Genomic DNA, 22,767 nt, shown 5'->3' on the forward strand with positions numbered 1-22,767 from the left:
TAAAAAGTGGTTTAGTTTCTTCAGCAATCTTTGTTGATATTGTGTTTATTGCAATTCATGGTTAACACAGTTGTAAGAACTTAATTAAAAAATAACTAGTAAACCAAAAATGATGAGTAATTACATATATTCACATCAAATACTGCTGGCATGTTCTTGCAAATATAACTTTGACTGCTATACAATGCATTTCAGTTACGTTGAAATTAGTATTAAAAATATATTACAAAATTGTATTGCTTCTCTTCTTGTAGAAACTTCAATCAAATAGCTAGTGGATATAACACTGTTGACACTCATGATGTAGTTATACAAAGTATTGTTCATTGATTCTGTATTAAAATAGCACAAGCACTTGTCCTTTCCATTTGGCTAATTTTGAGTCCACTTGACTGATAATTGAAAACAGTTGTTTGGAAATTCCACAAAAGCACATATATAAAACTACTTATTAAGTACAAATATATAACTTCTCTTTTGCCTAGAGTTCTGTTGATCAGAGAGCTGACTGTAAATAAGATTTTTCTACGAGATCAGCACTTTTTTCTAAAATCTTCAGGTCAGCACATCCACCAATATTTAGATTTTCATTGAAGAATATTGAGCTTTAAATTCAACACAAAAATGTTTCTCACCTTTTTTGTCAGTATTATGAAAGACAAAATAAACAACTGTGGATTAGATATATATATATATATTGTTGATACAAATATTGACTATTTAGCATGCTGCACTGTATTTAAAATACAGATTCTGGATGAAAGTTTAAAAAATTGCAATAGAAAAAATGTAAAATTAGAAGTTCAATATTATAAATATTAAGTGTTTTCACTTCAAATTTTTCTTGCATTTATCTAATGCATACATGTAATTTACTGTGAAATGAAATATAATATAAGAATATTATGTATTAACACTTTCATTAATATATTATGTTTTCTGTATGGAAGTAATCTTCATATCTTGAGAACACGTTCAATTAATCCTTGAGTAGAGTGAAGTCTTCAATGGAATGTGGAGATTCGCAAATTTTAGAGGAAAGACTAATAGCACTGAGAATCACTGTGATGAGAATTCCTTCCAAAGATATATTGTATTCTTGCATTCTTGATGTTTCGTTCATGTAGTGTGTCCTCTTCTTTTACAAATGTTTGTTTTTGTGCAAGTAAGAGAATTCTTTCACATTAGATGTGTTATTAATTAAATTACGATGTAACTTGAAAATCTAGATGATAATCCACTAAATAACTTAAAAAAAGGGAAATACCTTATGCACTCTTTGTTTGAATTACACAACTTCATAGTAAATCACTAAAAGGTAACAAAACCCCACTACTACCTAAACTGGTGTAAGTAACTCAATATTGTAAATATTTCCACTACTCATACTATTCACGTTTCTGGTTTATTTTAAGCCTATTACTAAAACACTAACAATGCCTACTAATAAACATGGAGAGAGTATTTTATTACATATATATTCAAATTAAATTTCTCCAAGTTCCTGGTTGTCAAGGCCACAAGACTAAAGAGACTTCAGTGTCTGTAGTCCTAGATGCCCACTCCACGGTCACACCATGAATGCCATAAATAATCGTACCATTTTAAGTCTAAGTTTTAATACTTTAATATTTATTTATCACACTGGACCCAAAAGTCAATCTCTCTAAGACCATATTTATTAGGTTAGCAAATTTTAGTGTTAAATATCCTATGAAAACTGTCTAATCTATATATTGAATTTGTAGTAATTATTGCCTGCAAGTCTTCTTGGGGAAAACTCCTACGCCTTCAACTGAAACAAGTCACACTCAAGACGGGTGTCTACCATTGTATAAAACTTTTAAGTGCAAAATAAAAACCTTCCAGAACTAAATAGAATTAATAGCATGAAATATTAGTCCTTCAGGCTTACAATCCCTGAAATCTATAGAATTAACTTGGGATTTACAGAGATTTTACTGTCAGAAACCAGTATTCACTTTTGTATAATAAGTGACAAATATTTATGCACATAGGTTAGTGTTTATAGATGGTTAATAAGATCTCAAGTTCTAAATGTTTACAAAAAAAAAAATAAATAAATAATAATAACATCAAAATAATGATTATCAAGATACTGTGGATTTGGAGATATTCAATTATGTAATTATACAAGTACTTCCTAAATTTGTATCCACAGAAGTTTTAATATACTAAATATTAGATTGTTGTACATTGATGTACACATTTGTTGCATGCTTTGTTTGTTTTTACCGTCAATACATATTCCAAGAATATATTGTTAAAGTATAAGAAACAAATAAGGATCAAGAAGAATTTGAAAAAGTTAAGATGGTAGACACCCCCCAAAAAAAACAAAACTTTCATAAGCTGATCAGCCAAAAAAAATCAACTTATCAATGAACAACACAATAGACATAATAAAAAAATGAAAATAAATAATACCTAATGCTCTTTACCTACCAGTAGAAGTTTTCAGCTTTCAACTCTGGTTAGTCCAACTTTGGCTATCGACCTGCATAATCATAGTACACATAAACTGACTGACAGAATAGTAAGCCTATAAAATAACTCTGACACAAATCCAAGAATTTTGGGAAAGGGCACAATAAAATATGTATGAAAGTAATTTAGTGGAATTTAAGACATTTTGTGAAGAAGAAAAAGTGTAAATACAAGAGAAAATTTAAAGATCATCAGTGACTCTCCAATAGAAAAATCTCCGTTAATAGTTTGTCCAGAATAAAAAAGCGAAGATCCAGATCCTTGCTGCAGCATTATTATTGTTGATCCAACGTTATATAGAAATCAAGCAATTCTTTGTAGTTAATAATTATTAAAAATAGTGAAACCATTTTCTAATTTGTGTCTTAAAATGAGAATTTTTTTTAAATACATCAAATGTTTATTGAATCAACTTAAGCCAATGAAAATTATGAAATAGAATATTTTTTTGAAATTGTGGTATACATTTAATTTACAGACACAAATATAGTTATGTTTAAATTTGTATTCCAACACAAAAACATAAGTGTTTTATAGTATAATTCTGTAATAAAAATATAAATTTAAATTTGGATGAAATAATTTTTTAACCAATTAAAAGCAAATCAAAAAAGACTTATTTCAATGAATCCATATTTTGTCTCTAATGTTCAGTTACAAGTAGCGTTGATTCTTTCTCCATATTATTCATCCATTTACTTTTTTTATTTATTAATTTTGCTTCCATTCATAAAATTTTGAAAATTTCAAAACATTTCTTCATTATGAAGTCCATATCCCACATTATTCCATACACTGAAGATTTGAAAAAAATATAATGAATCAAGAATATTCAGTTTAGTTATAGTAGTAATAATAATAACAACAATAATAATAATAATTTGATCTTGAAGTCTCAACGAATCGTTATTCTCCACATTGTTCTTTACAGCCAGTTGAAATTTTTAATAAATGTGTGTTCCCAATGAATACAATGAAACCGTCATGAAGGCACGCAGTAAACTTGGGCACAATTGTTTCTCCAAGTCCAATATAAACAATTTTACTTGAATAAAATTGGTAGTTATTTGTTTAAAAGACAGACAAATAAAGTAAGGGAGGGAGGATAGCTCCAAACAGACGATGTCTCCAGGAGAGCAAGGTACCTTTGCTGTGTCCTTTGTTGTAATAGCGGTAATCTTCAGCATACACGTCTAAGAAGGAAGGACCAAAGACAATTAAAAAAGGATGAGGTTATGCTGGAAATTATTTAATGTAAAAGTCTAGTTTAATAATAACAATTTGACTATATAAAAATCAATCTGTTATATTTTAAATAAAGAAAACTATGCTAGTAAGATATACCCCATTTATCAAATAACTAAAATTATAGAACAGAACATGCACACATCTTTGATAAAAATATCAATGATTCAATTTGAACAGAAACCTTAGTTTTAACAAACAAGCAGTCTAAAAGCAAATAGTTTAATAAAATATGAAAAGAAATTGAAAAAATGGGTTTTTCTTTATTTTATTTTAAAGCCCAGAATAATAAAACTTACATGTTTGTAAAAGCCCTGAACTTCAAACTGAATTTACAGCTATTATAAGTAATATATATGCTAAAGAATTTAGTTATATTGATATTGAAAGCAATTAAATAGTACATACATGATAATTAAATATAATTCTCTCCTTGTTTGTTAAAGCAAAGGACAAACAATTCAACAATGTGTCAACAACAAAGGAACAATGTTATTAAGTAAAACTTTCTAATAATAAATTATGTAGGTAAGTAGCCAAGTACTTGACACTACTGCTGGCAGACTAGATTGTGTTAGGGCAACTGCAGAGACTGTTCCTGGGGTGGACATTGATTCAAGATACTGTCTTATTGTGTCTCTACAAGCACATGATTGCTGTACTTGTCCTCTAGTCTAATATAATTTGATTATGATTATCAAATTATAATGATTAATGATTGTTATTATTTTTTGATTTGATTTGAGGGTTAGGAATTTAAATATATATATATATATATTACATAAAACTTACCGCAACATAACTTACTTGAACTAAACACTCAGTTTTAATTCATATACATTGGAATTTGTTTCCCTTCTAATATTTTGAAACAGATAATACTGTGGTTTATTATGGTGTTAGCAATAAAATACTGTATTATATTTTGAGAAATTTTGTTTTCAGGTATGTAAAAGGTGTTGTAAAGGTTAATAAAAAAATTGGGTGAAGTAATTAAAGTGTGCATTTTACAGTAATAGTGGACTAGTAAAAATTCATAAGTTAAAACCATGTGGAATTTTGCTTTAATCTTGAGCAAGTGGGCTTATTAGAATGCTATTAAATATGATTTATAGAAATTCTCATTTAACTTGTTGAATTGATTAACTCTGTAAATTATTCAAATTTTAAAATATCTCACGTCAACATTTTAGTCCAACGTTTGTTTATTTTTTGTGGTAAATTTTATTTTCATTGATAACAAGTTATGGGCAAATAGCACTGTTTCAACATGAACCTTCGCTTGGTAGAATGCTTTATGTATACTAACAGATATTCCTGTAAGATCAGATTGTAAAACGTTCTTTACAAAATATGGCATAACTGTCCCATACATCCTCATATACCAGGGGACAGCATGAAATCTTTCCAGATTTGAATACTTTAAGGAGAATGCAAGGGTCTGAACAATCTCTTGTAAATAGAGGTAAAAATCGTCAAGATAATTCATTATTATTATTATTTCCTGGTCGTGAAAACAAACCATTATCCGAGTTGTTTCTATAAGCAAAGAAATGACTAATATGATTTTTAAATCACCTAAGCTGTCATCTTAAATCTGCTCAAAAGTGACAAGTGGCATCTATAGATTCTCATTATGTTTGTCTAGAACAAATCTATCACTTTACAAATAATGGGTGGATCTTACATCCAGATTTACATAAATATAATTTAGAAATGAGAATAAGTTGTCAAAAATAAACTGTTTTTCAAACTGCAGAACATTATTATTCATGCATTTAATTTTACACTAAAAACTGACCCATTATGAATGAAACATTTTTGTGTTAACTTAATAACAAATAACAGTTCCTTTGTTGGACACAACATTGAGTTTATGACTAAAATTAATGGGCAATGACTGGAAGGCTACCAAGGCACGTCCCAGCAACAGTGAATTGATAGTCTAAAGAGAAGGGAGATGAACAGGTTATAAGACAGGGTTGAGGGCTGTTTACTGATGTCTGCTGAATTCCTAGTTAGCCACCCAGCCATTTCCCCACCATGCTTACAGCTCACCACCATTTCACACGAAAATTTTAAAGTTTTTTATTAAGTTTTAAGACAACAAAGAACAACAAATTTACTATATAAGACATGTAAAACCTTTTCATTATATCTTCAGACAATAACTTTACGTTGAATAATAATTCTTTTGGAAATGTTTTAATGAAAATAAAAATAACAATTGGAAATCCATCTCAATATTATCAGAACAAAAAAATAGAAATTTTATTTCACTCTGTAAGCAAAGTAAACCCTGCTAACACATGCACTTAGAGACGTTACACTAATAAATAACACAAATTTAGTGCTTAAATATAAAAAAGATCTCTATAAAAGCACATTTGTGTTATTTAGTAATGTGTTAAAAAAGTTTTCTTAGACAAGCTCACCAGGACGGCGAACCGGAGCTATATCATCTGGATTTGTTATCGTTCTGTTAATGATGGTGTCATCATTACTTCCAGTAGATTTCCTTATTATTTCTATAGTAAACTTCTTCAGCTCACTGATGTCAAAGTCAATCGAACCTTCAGGGCCTCTGAACTGAGGCCCAGCTCGATCCCTTTCTCCGTCGTAATTCCTCTCTCGGAACCTGCAATTAGATTTTCAAATAGCTTTCCTTCACTGTATACCTTCTTATAATAGTAAACAATTTTTAATTTAAGAACAACAAATTAGTAATATTATACCAGAGGTAGAGGTGATTAGCCCATAAACAATTTTAGTTTTGTAAATTCTAAACAGTAGTGGGTTTAGACATAGGCATACATATTGGTTTTGTTGGTTTAACCTGTATTTTAACACGTTCAGTGCGGGCCCCGCGGATCCGCGGGGTAAGCGGCGGCGTAGCAGTGCGCGCCACGCGGATCCGCGGGGCGTTGCCATAGTCTCGACTATTGCTCAGTGTGAGCCCAGCTCTCGGCCGGGACGGTTCGTACTCGTTGAGCGTGGCGTGTGGTTCCGAGTTGACCTTGACTTGTACTTCGTTTCTGTTTCCCGCGTTTTTAGCATGTGCAAGTGATGCGTTCTTAGTGAGTTGTTTATTTATGTGTAGTGACATTGTACTATTGTATTATACAAGTTTTTATATCGCATTTCACCATGTCTGCCAACCGTGCTACAGAAAATAGTGCTACTGACGATGAAGCAAGCATCAGATGTGGATAGTGAATCCAGTGGAAACACTGCTGTTGACAGTTCGGGTAGTGATAGTGAAGATATTGTAATAAACCCTTCATGGGCTAATAATACAAATGGACTAAGACAGATCCCTTTCACCGGAAAACAATAGATTGCTAGTAGATGTACCAGGTGATGGTTCACCGATTGACTGGTTTTTTATGTTGATGGGAGTCTTTTACCCCAAAGCAGCAAGCTCCTCTCATTACTCCGCCAAGATACCCAACCCACAAACTTGTACAAAATGAAGAACGGGATAAAAAAGGGCGACAGAAAACGTAAAGATTGTAGGGTATGCTACAAGAATGAAAAGAAAAGGAAGATGACAACATATACATGTTCTGTTTGTCCAGGTAAACCAGGACTTTGTGCTGTCAATTGTTTTGACATACATCACAGAGGCCAGCAGTAAAAAGCCATGCCCTCAAGACCTTGTAAATATTGTATATAGTTTTATTTGTTTTTGTTTTGCACTATATAATGAAATAGTTTCAAATTGGATTGTTTTTACGGTAGCCACTTGCGTTATTAGACTTTTTAGCCGCGCTCTGTGCGACAAAACTCTTTCCGCGTGCTGACCCCGCGGATCCGCGGGTCAATCTGTGACGTCATGTAATCTGCCATTTTGGATCACAGACGTTATTATCTGCCCATAAATCAGCCTCTGATAGCAAATGGTAAGTGTATTAATAAATATTAGACTTTAGGTTCTGGGGCAATTTACATGTATTTGCCGTCAGCAGTCAACGTGTTAAGCGGTTATACAGGGCATGTAAAATGCCTGGAAACATCAATATTTGATAAAACCATAGCAGATAAAATCTAAAAATGTGTTTCTATATTATTTAAAAATTTGAGTACATTGTAAAGTAGTTACCATTTACTAAAAAAATTATATTTGGCTAAAAAAATGTTATTGCTTGTTTTTACAGCAGTAAAAAAAAGCCATTCTGAAAAAATCAGTTGGTAGTTTAACACCTGCACATCAATGTCCATTCAAAATCAAGATTCATAATGCAAACCCATGTACTGACTAACAAGTCATTAACCATAGATATAAGGATGAGTTCTATATACAGGAAAAAAACCTTTTAAGTATGGATTCGCAAAATCCAAGGTATGGAACTACAAGAACCTCCAAGTATAGTACTGTAAGAACTCCCTAGTATGAAACAGCAAAAACTCTTATGAAACAGCACGTGTCAAGCAAAGCAAGTCATACATTGGCACAAACGTCTGTACTGGATTTGAATAATATGTACGGGAAATCTTATAAATAAATATGAATGGCGAAATGTGTTGGTAAGCGCTAATCTCGATAACGGCTGGACCAATTCGGTTAATTCTTTCTGTAAAATGTCCATTGAAATCCGAGGAAGGTTTTTATGAAGAAAAAGTTTAGAAAAAATACTTGGAATATTTTGGAATTCAGAAAAAATTGTAGTTTTTACATTTCATAATTAAAATTTAACTGGCACTAAACAGCTGTTGATAGCTATAGTTCGACAAACTTTCTGAAACATCTGTTTACATTTAAATGTTATCAATAATAAGTAAACAGTGCTTGATCGGTAGTGTAATGCAGATAGTAAATAAAACATTAATATATAAATTTTACTCCAGATTGCGCCAGTGACGAATTAAAATCATCTAATGCATTAAATACTGTTATAAAACTAACCTTAATGAACAAAATTATGAATGTTTTCACATAAGTTACTTTGAACTGGTGGGCTTCCTTGACATTACGATATTACATTTTAACAATGGCTTATGGAAAAAAAGAGAGAAATGAATAATAACATGCCTCAACGATTCATTCTTTCCCTGGCTACAGTCCAAAAAAACAAGTGTAACGCAAAACTTTAATAACGATTATTTTGGAATTTTGCATAACCTTAATAAGGATTTCCCCTTTATACCGAAAGTACATTAGAAGTGGGTAGGACTCTAGGTCGTATTCTACTTATGTGTGTATTTTCTTCATCAAGACAAACTCAAACTATGTCAACACGATTTGATCAAAATATATTTCCAAGAACTAGATAATCGAAGGTATATAGTATTTTGATCGAGGCAATATGGCAAACTAAACTGTGACATAGTAGGTAAGTGAATTTAAACGGTCTTAAGTAGGCATCTTGGTCCTACGTAAGTATATATTTTTCTTCTTCATTAGAACAACAAGGCAAACTCTACTATGGTACTGGAAATATCTTAGTTGCTTAAGGACTGAATACATTCTTGGTTAGCATGAAATTTAGCTTGTTTTATAGCACCCTTTTAATTGATCTTGGCTAATTTATAATTGTTAGCATCCCTGGGATCTTCAGTTGCGTGTGAAATATTAAAAAGTGACATAACCATTTCTTTCATTTTTGCCAACTGAGGAGTGAGTGAACAAGTTGTGCAGACCTTTAGGTTTATAGTAATTCTTGAAGTTATTTGTTCTTGAGAAGATTGAGTTAATGTTCAAGTGCAGGCACAGGTAATGGTCTGAAAGGTCTTTCAAGTCGTTGACCTGTGTAACTTTTTTGAGGCTACCATTAGCCGGTTATAAATGTTCATCAAGACAAGACAAACTCAACTATGTCAACACGATTTGATCAAAATAGATTTCCGAGAACTAGATAATAGAAGGTATATAATATTTTGATGGAGGCAATATGGCAAGCTAAACTGTGACATAGTAGGTAAGTGAATTTAAACGGTCTTAAGTAGGCACTTTTTAACCGAAGTAGGCTTCTTGGTCCTACGTAAGTATATGTATTTTTTCTTTGTCAGAACAACAAGGCAAACTCTACTATGATACTGGAAATATCTTAGACCTGAAATATATGACAAGGACTAGAAATATATGCTTTTTGACCGAAGTAAGTTTCCGAGACCTGTGTGATCCGAGATTTGTGTTTTCTTGATCAGGATGACAAGGCAGATTCAGCTATGACGTTATGTATATAATTAATTAGAACCATAAATGCTCCTAGATGTGCTAAACATGATATAATAATTAAGTTAAACTCTGATACTATTTACCATAAACTTAAACAATATCTACCTGATGTATGCCTACTTACGTTATAAAAATTTTTATAGGACTCCCATCATATTACATCATAAATGCTTTTACTAAGTAATATAAGGACTTCGGTTCTAAAGATTGCGGCGAAGCGAGTTACAATGATAAACATAAACACGTTATCTTTCTTGTTTGTCATAAGAAATCCAGATTCCAGATTATCTCCAGAGAACATTGTCACCAACGATGCAGATTAAGATAGAGCTCACATAAAAGAGAATTATAATCCTGTCTCATTTTCTTAGTGCTAACCCACATACCGATAAGTTACTAACCATATCATCTAGGATAAGTCCCATTATTGTAAATACCCAAAGTATGGATCCATACAACTCCAGAGTATTGAAAGCAAGTAATGCTAGTTGTAGAAGTTTTTTGCCAGAAGCTGTATTAGTGCACCTAATAAGCAAATTGAATGGTTTAAATGTTTTTCAAGGAAACTTATTTTTCGAGGATGTGGTCGTGGTTAGTGAAGGGATAGTTTTACAAAAAGGAAATATAGGTTTAACAACCTTGATACAAATTATCTCATGTAATCCAGAACAATGATAATTTTAATTTCACAAGGTGGCCACTCAAAATCTATTATCAAATTCCCGGTTATTTTCCCGTAGAAAATTTCCGATTCTCTACTCTATTTTCAAACCCAATAAACAACTGTAATACTGTATATAACCCTTACACCGAGCTCAACGGTGGCGTTTAATCGTCACCAGCTGTATTTGCAAGAAATGCCACAAAGCTGCAGTACTCTAGCATTTTGTCACTTGCGATATGCGAGAAATTCGGTGACGATTTATCGCTATCACCTATTTCAAGCCCCATAGTTCTTATCTCTGTGTCTCTCAATGTGTAGACGATTCAGTGTAAACCTAATAACTTTCCTTTCTGTGATGTTTGGAAAATACATATATCCAATACGGAATAAACAAAGGTAACAAATAAATACCAACATGCTACTGTGGGGCAGACTGCAGTCCAGCATTGCGGGTGGACTAACTTCGAAGGAATCACTTATTTGCGTACTGCCGATCAGAAATCATCCGGGAATAGAATTTTGTTGGATTAAAGATTCGGCTTCCCCATATGAGTAGTATACTGTGAAATCGTGATTTTTCAAATGTATTTAAGCACATCTATTAGTATCGGAATTGAGTATAAAGAGCCTGAGTATTGAGTATTGGAAACGATCCATCCCTACTAAAACTTCCAGGGACACTATAAATATTCACGCATGTTTCCCGGAGTCCGAAATTTAGGTGTAATGAGCACTTTACCAGATTCTCATCATTGTCGCTAGCCCTGGTTAGAGTCCTGCGAAAGTATTGTGGCTCTCCATATATATCCCACTGACGACCAATACATGAAGAATGCATCAGAAAGTTATATGCTACGGAAGTTACCGAAGTGCAGTTAGTTCGTGATCTGTAGAATAAGTACATATACACCAGTAGAGAACAGTACCTTCTACAGTTGCACCAAGAATACAAGCACAATTGATGTTATCAATTACTGGCTCCTAAACATTTTGTGTCAACCTTTAATATAATGCAAGAATAGAATCACCCCATCAAAAACACAACTACAAAGTAAATAAACGCACAAAAGGTTGTGGTTCGTCACGTGTTTGTTAGATTATAGTCATGGACTACGAAACAACATGACATAAGACTCCTTATATATGTTGGACTATTTAATTTGAACAGTTTGAATCGTCCGACTGATCGTCACATGTGCGGGGAAGTCGTTCAGGTAAATCGTTAATCGGAGAACTTACGGAATTTCCAGTCGTCGTCCAACCAATGCTGCTGTGACGATGAAACTGATGTGCATGTTTGATTCGGTCAGCTGGCCGTCTGCCGTTTGTAGACTGGCGACAACATAAGCGCGTTTACACTGGCATGTAAAGTTGTGAGAGAATTTGCACATCTACTGTCACATAATGTGAACAAGATAAACTATTTTACTCATGATAACTGTCGCAAGTACTTGTACAACTTGTTACAGTTGTATTGCTGGTTGTTCCGGGAGTCAATACTAAGTCTGTTGACATATGGCAGTGATGTCTCGTCAATGTTTACAATTGAAATTTTAATAGTAGAGACTGATCTCCAGTTCTTGCAAACAACTGTCCGACACTTGTTGCGGCAGCGCTCGCGACTGTTCTTGCACCCGTTGAGACACGATTTTTGTGAACGTGATATCCAAACACAACACCACTTTCTTTGTTTTAAACTATGTAATCTGATAACCAATCGGAATGTGTGCGACGAGCAATCATTTATACATCAACCGAGCTCTCGGCCCGTGGGCGCTGGTTTCAAGCGGCGACTTATGAAGTTTAACGTTTGTATTGTACATATGGGGAATACTGACGACAGATGTGGGGGGTCAGGGCGCTACCACACAATGCCACTTATCTGCCGCCAATTCTAGACAATAAATGTCCCTCCTGCCGCTCAGCTCTCAGATCATTGATGTGCAACATGTCAGACACAAACGCGCCTTTCTTGGCGTTATTTGTTATAGCTTACCCACTATTTTCTTCTCCAAAAAGTATCTTACAATACCTGATAAAACTCCAACTGAAATTCTGGTGTACTAAAAAACAGGGTATGTCAAACAGTCAAAAATATATTATTCAATGAACCGAACTATTAAGCCTGTTTATAGTCTCACTTCAACAACTGGATAATACTTAAATACATAAAACCCGTTTGTATCGCGATCACTACCTCTCTGCCGCTAATTACGTATCGCTCGTTTAGTGCCGAAGCCCGGAACGGTCGGCCGATTTGAAATTGTCCAATGCATTGTTACGTGTTCGGCCAATTCAACCTATGTAAGAACTTTAAGTAATGATGTTCACAATTTAATATTAGCACCCCAAATAATGACAAGATCTCAAGAAATTCATTAAATATCTTATTTGGAAATGTTCAATACTTAACTAACGAAGTCCTAGAAATAGAAATGTGTTTAAAGATATAAATTACTCGGTACTGTGCATAGTGGAGCAAGGCTTAGTGAAGGGTCATTCCATGTCAAGTCAACAAGGTTATGACACCCACCTCTTTAGATTTTGATGAAACTTGGCACAATTGATGCATTTGCTATCCTATTGATAAATACCAAATTTAATTTCTCTATCTCTTATAGTTTTTTTTCTACAAATTTTTTAATTTTCTTAATTTAACGCGATATTAGGCCTCGGATTTTGCGTCTTGCAATGTAACTTGTAGCTTAAAAAATTTATATCATGAAAACTATTTGAGATATAACCATGAAACTTTGCATAATATTTAATTAATATATTTAAAATAAATAAAGAAATACATTCACTAACCTATCTCAACTCCAAAAAATAATAAAAATACAATCAGAATTTTTTTTTATTTGAAAACCGTTGTCGGGATTTACTAAAATTGCAATATCTCAGGTCTCAGACCTGGTAGAGTGTTCATAATTTTTTTTACACACTCCTAGATACATAGGCTAACAGATAAACAAAAAAGATGTATGGCTTTTTCACATGTTTGACTGATATTCAACATTATTTATGAGTAACAAAATTACAGACCAACTAAAAGAATACGCAATTTGAAACATTTGGTTTGAAAGTAAATTAAAGTTTAATTTTAACTTTTCTTGTATTAAGTTGTTATCAGAATAAAAATACTCAATTAAACTTAGTACTCAAGTCACTTTTAATTTAAAAGTATTTACAAAACCTTTATGAAGATAAATTGTAAATTATTTACTACTGATCATGTTTGTATCAACTATGAAGTGTTTAAAATTTTATATATCCACTTATTTTTTATAATTATTTCTAAAATCAATTAATTATTGATACTGTCCGCATCTGACTTGTTTGCGTGCGCGGGGTGAGGGGGACGAGGGTGAGGACTCCCCTCCACAGACAATACGTCACCGTTGTCCCGGCAACGGCCGCTACTAGTCACCTCCGCACATTCGCCCGCGAATACCTTGTAGTAGAGTTGTGATTTCACCAGTGCACCTCAAATTTGTATTATTACGTTTTTAATGTATAACATAGTGTAAATTCATTAGATGAAAGGAAGTTTAATTTAATATAGTGTATATTTGTGAATTTTTAACTTTTCAAAATGGCTTCGGTTCGCAAGAAGGGACAGGGACAATTCACAGTGAGGCAAGGGATGTTATAAGGCGAGTTATTCAAAAGTGTGATGAAGAATCAAATACGGGTACTCTCCAACATAGACTGAAAGTCAGAGTAATATCCGGGTAGCTAATTACACGGGTAATATCAAGTGCGAAGTTGTAACATCTATAAGGAAAGAAAGGTGTCGAAGAGCGGTAATGAAGCCTTAAGTTACTCCTGGGAAAAAAAGACCATATTCAGAGGGAAATAAATTTCACATCGATGAAGAAAAGATTAACTTTCCTTGGGGAGTACACACTTTACGACGCTTACTTCATACCATGGGGTTTAAGTGGAAGAGATGTGGGAAAAAATCAGGAACGTTTTAATAGAACGGCCTGATATAGTAAACTGGCGTGCTCGTTATTTGTGAGAGATACAAAAGTGTAGACACGAGGGTAAAGTTATTGTGTACCTAGACAAGACGTGGGTGACAACAATTTAACTTTTGGAAAAATGTTGGAGTGGTCATGGTGTTCCTGGCGTCTTGACAAACACGAGTTCATCTAATAGACTAATAGTGGTTAGTGCCGGCAGAAAGATGGATTTCTTCCATGGACTGCAATTTAATTTTCAAAGCTGGCAGAGCTACCGGTGATTACCATGGTCAAATGGAATGGCGTTAATTTTGAACGATGGGTTCACGAAAAACTATTGCACCACATCTTCCAAAAAAACAGCGTAGTTGTCCTTGATAATGCACCATATCACTGCCTTCAGGACAATAAACCTCCTTCTAAATATGCAGTTAAAAATGAAATGGTTGAATAGTTAATTAAAAATAATATAGCTTGTTCCACGACTATGAAAAAATTTGAACTGTTACGATTTAATAGTGCAACACAAACCTCCACAAAAGATTTTCTGTGTAGGATTCTTTACTAAAGGCACATGGACATTTAGTAATCCGTTTACCACCTTATATGTGCGAGCTAAATCCTATAGAGTTAGCCTGGGCCACCCATGAAACGGGAAATTAAAAATCACAATATCAAAAGTGATTTATGTTTAACAAAACTTGGAGGAAGTGACAACACAAGCTATGAAACTCTGTTACCAAAATAGATGGGAAGGTTTTACAAATCACACCCTAAAACTAGAGCAGGACTTCTGGATAAAGGATGGATTAATAGGAAGACGTCATTGACCACTTCGTTATTGAACTTGGTGGCGTGGACTCCAGTGAAAGTGACGACCCCGATGACGACGACCAGAGTTCTTCTGAATCAGATCTCGCATGTCCACTCGAACTAAGGTTGAAAACAATGTACTTTGTGTCATATTTTGAAAAAATATATGGGACTTTTTATTTATTAATACGTTATGGTTTGAAGTCCCAACATTTTTCAAGATAATAAGTTAAAACAACTTCATGTTGCTATGGTTTGAATAATTAATTTATAATACAGTTTTAGGATAAGAGCAAACAATGTTATAGCTCATGTAAAAAATGTCATTATACCCTAAATATAGAATTACTTAAATACACTAATTTTCCTGGCGTTATAATGTGACAAGGCAAATAAACTAATAGTTTTAGGCCGGTAGTAGTAGTGCGGGAAGTGACACCTGGTCGACAGGCCTCAGCCAATGGCAGGTGCATTCCTTGAGCTCGCAAACAAGTGAGATAAGCGGACAGTAGAGCAAGGGGTCAGAACTAAGACATGACAAAGATTTATAAAAGAGACATTATAAGCATCTTGGAGCCAGAAAAAAGTTGCTACAGAATTTCAGGTGACCGAATATATGGTAAAACAAGCAAGAAAACTTAAACGAGAGAAAGGTATCCTAGCTATCCCTGACCCTAAAAAAGGTAACACACTCTCCGAAAACACAGTTAAACTTGTGACAGACTTTTACCAAAGTGATGAGAATTCAAGAGTTTTACCCGGAGCAAAAGATAAAGTGAGCATTAAAAAAAATATTTATATGCAAAAAAGACTTATTCTCAGTAATTTCAGAGAGCTTTACTCTTGTTTTAAATGGGAATGCCCCGACTTGAAAATAGGATTCTTGAAATTTTGCAGTTTAAGACCAAAGTGGTGTGTCCTTGCTGGGTCAGCAGTACTCATACAGTATGTGTATGCAGCATACACCAGAATGTGAAATTGTTACTAGATGCTGTAAAAATTGAAGAAAGTTACTAAGATTTGATAAAGATGTTGGTTTGTAATGTTGAAAACAGTGAGTGTATGCTACGCCATTGTGACAACTGTCCGTCTGATGATGCCCTGATTGAATACTTAATTGCAAAATTGAGCGAAGATTATGATTTAGAAGAAGAAATAATTATAAGCCAATGGGTTAATACTGACAGGACAGAAATGGTTAAGCAATCAATCAGCGTTGAAGACTTTATTTCTTTACTGAGCAAATCTGTAGAAAACCTAATCCCACATTCATATATTACAAAATAACAGTATAAAACTTTCAAAAAACTGAAAGAAGATCCGCTTTTGAATACAGCAATTGTAGTAATGGATTTCAGTGAAAATTATTCTTACACCATTCAAAATGAAATCCAAAGTTATCACTGGAACAGAGGTGGATGCACAATTCATCCAGTTGGTCTATACTTGAAAAAGGATGATAAAGTTTTAATTTCCAGCCATTGTTTCATAAATGATGATTTACAACATGACACTTGTTTTGTGAATTACGTACAAAAAGAAATTTCGAAATGGTTGAAAGAAAATCATCCCGAAATAAACCAAGTTCATTATTTCACTGACGGCTGTGCTGGACAATACAAAAATAGAAATAGTTTCAAAAACCTAATAAACCATCATGAAGACTTTGGAATGAAAGCCGAACATTCATTCTTTGCAACAAGCCACGGGAAATCAATATGTGATGGCTTGGGAGGAACTGTTAAGAGAATTTTGAGAAAAGCCAGCCTTCAACTTTCAGACGAAAATTAAATTAAGACAGCAACTTCAGTTTATGACTTCTATAAAGTCAACATTGAAAAAATAAACTTTCACTTTATTGGCACAGCTAATAAAGTTATGCTAAAGCTTTCAGATTGGAGTTAGTGTCACGATTTTTAACCACCAAGACTATTCCCGGTACTAGAAGTTTCCATTATTTCAAACCATTAAATACAAATGAAATTGAAATAAGGAGGACTACTGATAGTCCTAATCCTACTCTAATGTTTTCTTTTGATTCTGCTACGGATTGGGTATGCATTCAACCATCTTTAAAGGATTATGTGGCTGCAAACTACGATGGAAAGTGGTACTTTGGACTCGTTAAAAACTGTGTTTCATAAAGAAGAAGATGCTGAAATTCTTTTTCTTCACCCTCCAGGACCTTCTGCCAGCTTTTACTGGCCTCAAAGAGAAGACTTGTGCATAATACCTTTGGAGCACATTATCAGTACAGTTGATGCACCGCAATCAAATAGCACTGGCAGAATGTACTACTTCAAAAAAGAGTGTATCAGAAAAACAGAAGAGTGTTGGATGAAGTGGAAAAAATATAACAAGCAGAACTAATAATTGCTATAAAACATATTGATTCTTAGACTTCAGTATTTATTTTATTTCACATTTATTAAATGTAAGTAAACCGCAAATTTATAATTTCTTAATAATATTTTACTTTTTGGAATATTAACTAAACATGTGAAAAAGCCATACATCTTTTTTGTTTATCTGTTAGCCTATGTATCTAGGAGTATGTAAAAACAATATGAACACTCTACCAGGTCTGAGACCTGAAATTAATTATTTACTGGGTGATTTGACATGGAATGACCCTGAAGACAATTTTGAACTCTTTAACTTCACAGGTTATAAACTTGCTAAAATATTTTACAGAGTCTCCAGTAGTCATGGAGTTTCTGGTATTTATGTAAAAGAAGATCTAAAAGTAAAAGAAGTTGATGTTAAAGAATTTTGTGATGAGAGGCAATTCGAAGTTTCTGCAGTCAAACTCAGTGACCAAAAGTTATTAATAGTATCCTTGTACAGGCCCAGTGGTGAAAAAAATAACATTTTATTTTGAACAATTGGAAAATCTATTGGACTATTTGATTTAATTTAAGATTGACATAGTGCTGTGTGGCGACCTGAGTGTAGAAGCAAATAGGAACAATAGTAAAACTGTAAAGCTTCATAATCTCTTGATAACTGCTGGCCTTTATTGTTCCAATTTTAGCCCAACAAGAGGCTTAGCCTGCATTGACTACACAATAACAAACATTAGACCATCAGACTACAATGTTAATGTCCTTGTCTTTTAATATCTAACCACAGTTTTTTATCCTTTAACATTTATGACCGGCTAATGGTAGCCTCAAAAAAAGTTACACAGGTCAACGACTTGAAAGATCTTTCAGACCATTACCTGCGCCTGCACTTGAAGATTAACTCATCTTCTCAAGAACAAATAACTTCAAGAATTACTATAAACCTAAAGGTCTGCGCAACTGGTTCATTCCTCAGTTGGCAAAAATGAAAGAAATGGTTATGTCACTTTTTAATATTTCACACGCAACTGAAGATCCCAGGGATGCTAAAAATTATAAATTAGCCAAGATCAATTAAAAGGGTGCTATAAAACAAGCTAAATTTCATGCTAACCAAGAATGTATTCAGTCCTCAAGCAACTAAGATATTTCCAGTACCATAGTAGAGTTTGCCTTGTTGTTCTAACGAAGAAGAAAAATATATACTTACGTAGGACCAAGATGCCTACTTAAGACCGTTTAAATTCACTTACCTACTATGTCACAGTTTAGTTTGCCATATTGCCTCGATCAAAATACTATATACCTTCGATTATCTAGTTCTTGGAAATCTATCTTGATCAAATCGTGTTGACATAGTTGAGTTTGTCTTGATGAAGAAAATACACACATAAGTAGAACTGAAAAGCCTATTACGACCTAGGGAGAAGTCCTACCCACTTCTAATGTACTTTCGGTATAAAGGGGAAATCCTTATTAAGGTTATGCAAAATTCCAAAATAATCGTTATTAAAGTTTTGCGTTACACTTGTTTTTTGGACTGTAGCCAGGGAAAGAATGAATCATTGAGGCATGTTAGTATTCATTTCTCTGTTTTTCCATAAGCCATTGTTAAAATGTAATATCATAATGTCAAGGAAGCCCACCAGTTTAAAGTAACTTATGTGAAAACATTCATAATTTTGTTCATTAAGGTTAGTTTTATAACAGTATTTAATGGATTAGATGATTTTAATTCGTCACTGGCGCAATCTGGAGTAAAATTTATATATTAATGTTTTATTTACTATCAAGATTCAAGATATTTTATTGTCATTAAGCACAATACATATTATGCAATAGACAAAGTCAACATATTATAATTATAGCCTACTTTAATCTAATCTTTATCTAGGCACAGTTATAGGACAAAATACAGTATTGCCAGCTAGAACTAAATAACAATAATATAAATGTGGATAAAAACAATAAAATTACAAATAAATAATTTAAAAATCTATACAATATGTGCCAACAATCCTAATCTTAAATTAACAATGGATTAAAAACTTAATGAGCTAATATCACAGGCTAGGTAATCTTCAACAGTGTAAAAAGCTTTATTTTTCAGCCACTTTGCAATGGTAACTTTAAAATTATTAAGTGTAACATTCCATGCTTTCTCTGGTAATTTATTAATAATTTTATACTGAAAAATATCTGGCTGTTTTTGGTCTTTTCGAGTCTGACTGGGGGTAGATCGAGTAAATACTTTTTTCTTGTGCAGTGTGTATGAACATCTTGTCTATTTATGAAACTATTCAAATTTTCTTTTACATCAAGTAATGAGCAGTAGATGTATAAACTTGGCAAGGTCATAATTTGAAGTTCTTTGAAAAAGAACATTATACTACCGATCAAGCACTGTTTACTTATTATTGATAACATTTAAATGTAAACAGATGTTTCAGAAAGTTTGTCGAACTATAGCTATCAACAGCGGTTTAGTGCCAGTTTAATTTTAATTATGAAACGTAAAAACTACAATTTTTTCTGGATTCCAAAATATTCCAGGTAACTTTTCTTCATAAAAACCTTCCTCGGATTTCAATGAACGTTTAAACAAAAAAATAAATCCAATTGGTCCAGCCGTTATTTTAGGGTTGCTACAGGAGTTTAATAATGAAATTCCCTGACTTTTCCCTGATTTCCAGACAAAATTTTTCATTTTTCCCTGACTTTTTTCGACGCAATCCCCAGGGTTTTTGGCAATTAACGGGTGGAAAAAAGCGGTGTTGAGGCCAACAGGGTGGCAAATATAAAAAAGCAAAAAATAAAGTGAACACAGTTTAATACGTACAAAAAGATTGACTTAAATGATCTTTTACAACACAGAAGTAAAATATGTGCTGCGTCGTCTGCAGGCTTGGACTCGGTGCGGCGGCAATAAGTTTATTTGTGTAAAGGGATTTTATATTTTCCCCTGACCAACGTCGAAATTCCCTGACTTGAGACCGGATTCCCTGACTTTTCTCTGATTTCCAGTCCTGTTTTTTTCCCTGACCCGTAGCATCCCTGTATTTAGATTTGCGCTTACCAACATATTTAGCGATTCATTTTTATATTATAGATACACAATATATTTTTTTGTTTAATACATTTTTATTTTGCTTGTCTTTCATTCACTTTACCAGAGGCGTGATATAACAATGTCTGATTGGTACTTACCTCTCGGATTCAGATACATTCCGCACAGAATGAGTGTCAGGTTCTGTCACTGCAGGGATGTAGGTTCCGTGGTCTGACCCTCCTCTTGAGCCAACAGGACTTTTGCTAAATAACAAGAATTACAGTCAAGACATGTCTGGATAGACAAATTCTCAAATGCTTATCTGTTATAATATGAATAATACAGTGTGTCCACAAACTCATGTCAAACTTTTAACTGTTTATAGCTATTGATCTCAGCTCTATATGACAGATGTAAAGGAAAACAGCTGTTCATTAAGATTTGTTTTCATTAACTGAGTTATATGTTTTCCAGTAATGTGTGACTCGCGCTTTTACGAAAATAGTCATCGTGGCAACTTACAAAGAAATTGAAGTGTTTAGTGAGTAGGAAATTTTAACACTCTTATACATATACTTTAAATGTACTCTATAATCCTGTTATATCCTGTACTTTATATTCATTCTTGTGCTGTGCACTTTTTTTGTACATAATGTTATTGTAAAGTGTAACTTGACTTTGGCACACACTGATACACATCAAACTTAAATCAAGTAATAATAATTATTATAAAACTTAAGATTAGCTACAACTTTTCTATATAGCCCATTTAACATTTAGAAGGCAGTAATATCACATCATTTGGGAGTTTCATACTAAACTCTAAATTTTGACAATGTACTAACTACAAAAGTAGGTTTCACACCAGAACAATGTTTTTTGATTCACCACTGTTAATAGTGAAAACCAAATTAATGTTTTGTGTTGAGTAAAGATGAGATACCACAACAGTAGGTATAATATGTGTAATGTACATATTTCATTTAACAGTACCTTTAAAATAACATATGAGATATTTAGAGATTCTTGAAGAGAGTACACAACATTAGTGTGCACTTATTCAACATTATGTAATTTCGTATACTTATAATTGAATAACTAATTTGAAATTTCCTTTATAAGTAAGTGATAAACTGTTACAATCACAAACAAATTTGAAAATACTTATATATTATAAAACTATTTAACTTTAAAATTATCTTTAGTGTGATGTCTTTCCTAATGGCAATAATTGGTGAAGATGTTTTAAATTTATTATGAACTAGAAAGTTATGAAGAAAGAGTTAAACCAACTTTTTTTAACACTTTTCTGCTATGCATAATTTAGACAAACTTCAATCCTTTGTACGCGGCAGACCATAAGGTGTTGCTCATACTGATTTATCGCTCAACTTACGTAAAATTATAGTTAGTTGTGTCCTCTCAGTTCTGCAGGCCTTGGCTAATGGCCAGCTGGGTTCTGAACCACTACTCAGTGACTTTGCCTGCCTCGGTGTACGCCATCTCAACTTATATTTAAATGGCTGTATTTGACCTTCGACCCTTTGAATGACTGAGACTTAAATTCTCAAACTCTTACAAAGTTTATTAGTTTTAAGCTTAAAGCTTTATTCAATTGGTTATTTATTGTATTTCTTCAATGTACCAAGTAGTATGCAATTTAAATTATGGTACTACCTCATTTAAAAGTATTTTTATTTACAAAATAAAAATAGAATTAGTCTCAAGCTCAATTACTCGTTGTTAGCTTATATCGATCCAAAGGCCGCCTGGCATACAGCTGACGGACTACACAGCTGGTGACGAGCTGCACAGTTCGTGCATTGCTCGGCCTTGACGTTCTTTGTTGCTACTGTTGCTAGGTTATTATGTAGGCTATTTGTTTATGATTGATTGTTATGTTGTGAAATGGACGATCCTTGTTGTTCAAGTGATATTCAGGGACTATTGGATGATGATAATATTAGTTCTTATGGTAGAAGTGACATATCGGCAAATGA

General features: G+C 33.2%; 1 protein-coding gene across 4 annotated transcripts in view; it reads right to left on the reverse strand.

Moving 5' to 3' along the window:
• The window catches only part of LOC124362743 (zinc finger CCCH domain-containing protein 13-like), an 80,411-nt gene that overhangs the window by 39,389 nt on the left and 18,255 nt on the right, over nucleotides 1-22,767 (reverse strand). For 3 of the 4 annotated variants that reach the window (XM_046817488.1, XM_046817485.1, XM_046817486.1), the window contains exons 4-5: nucleotides 20,926-21,030; nucleotides 6,189-6,391 (exon numbers count right to left, since the gene is read on the reverse strand). In XM_046817488.1, the coding sequence (XP_046673444.1) occupies nucleotides 6,189-6,391; nucleotides 20,926-21,030 (308 nt within the window). Of the gene's footprint in view, nucleotides 1-3,653; nucleotides 3,702-6,188; nucleotides 6,392-20,925; nucleotides 21,031-22,767 lie in introns of all 4 variants that reach the window. The other variant, XM_046817487.1, reaches the window with a different exon arrangement.

The sequence above is a fragment of the Homalodisca vitripennis genome, chromosome 5 (genome assembly GCF_021130785.1).
Source record: "Homalodisca vitripennis isolate AUS2020 chromosome 5, UT_GWSS_2.1, whole genome shotgun sequence".
NCBI lineage: Eukaryota > Metazoa > Arthropoda > Insecta > Hemiptera > Cicadellidae > Homalodisca > Homalodisca vitripennis.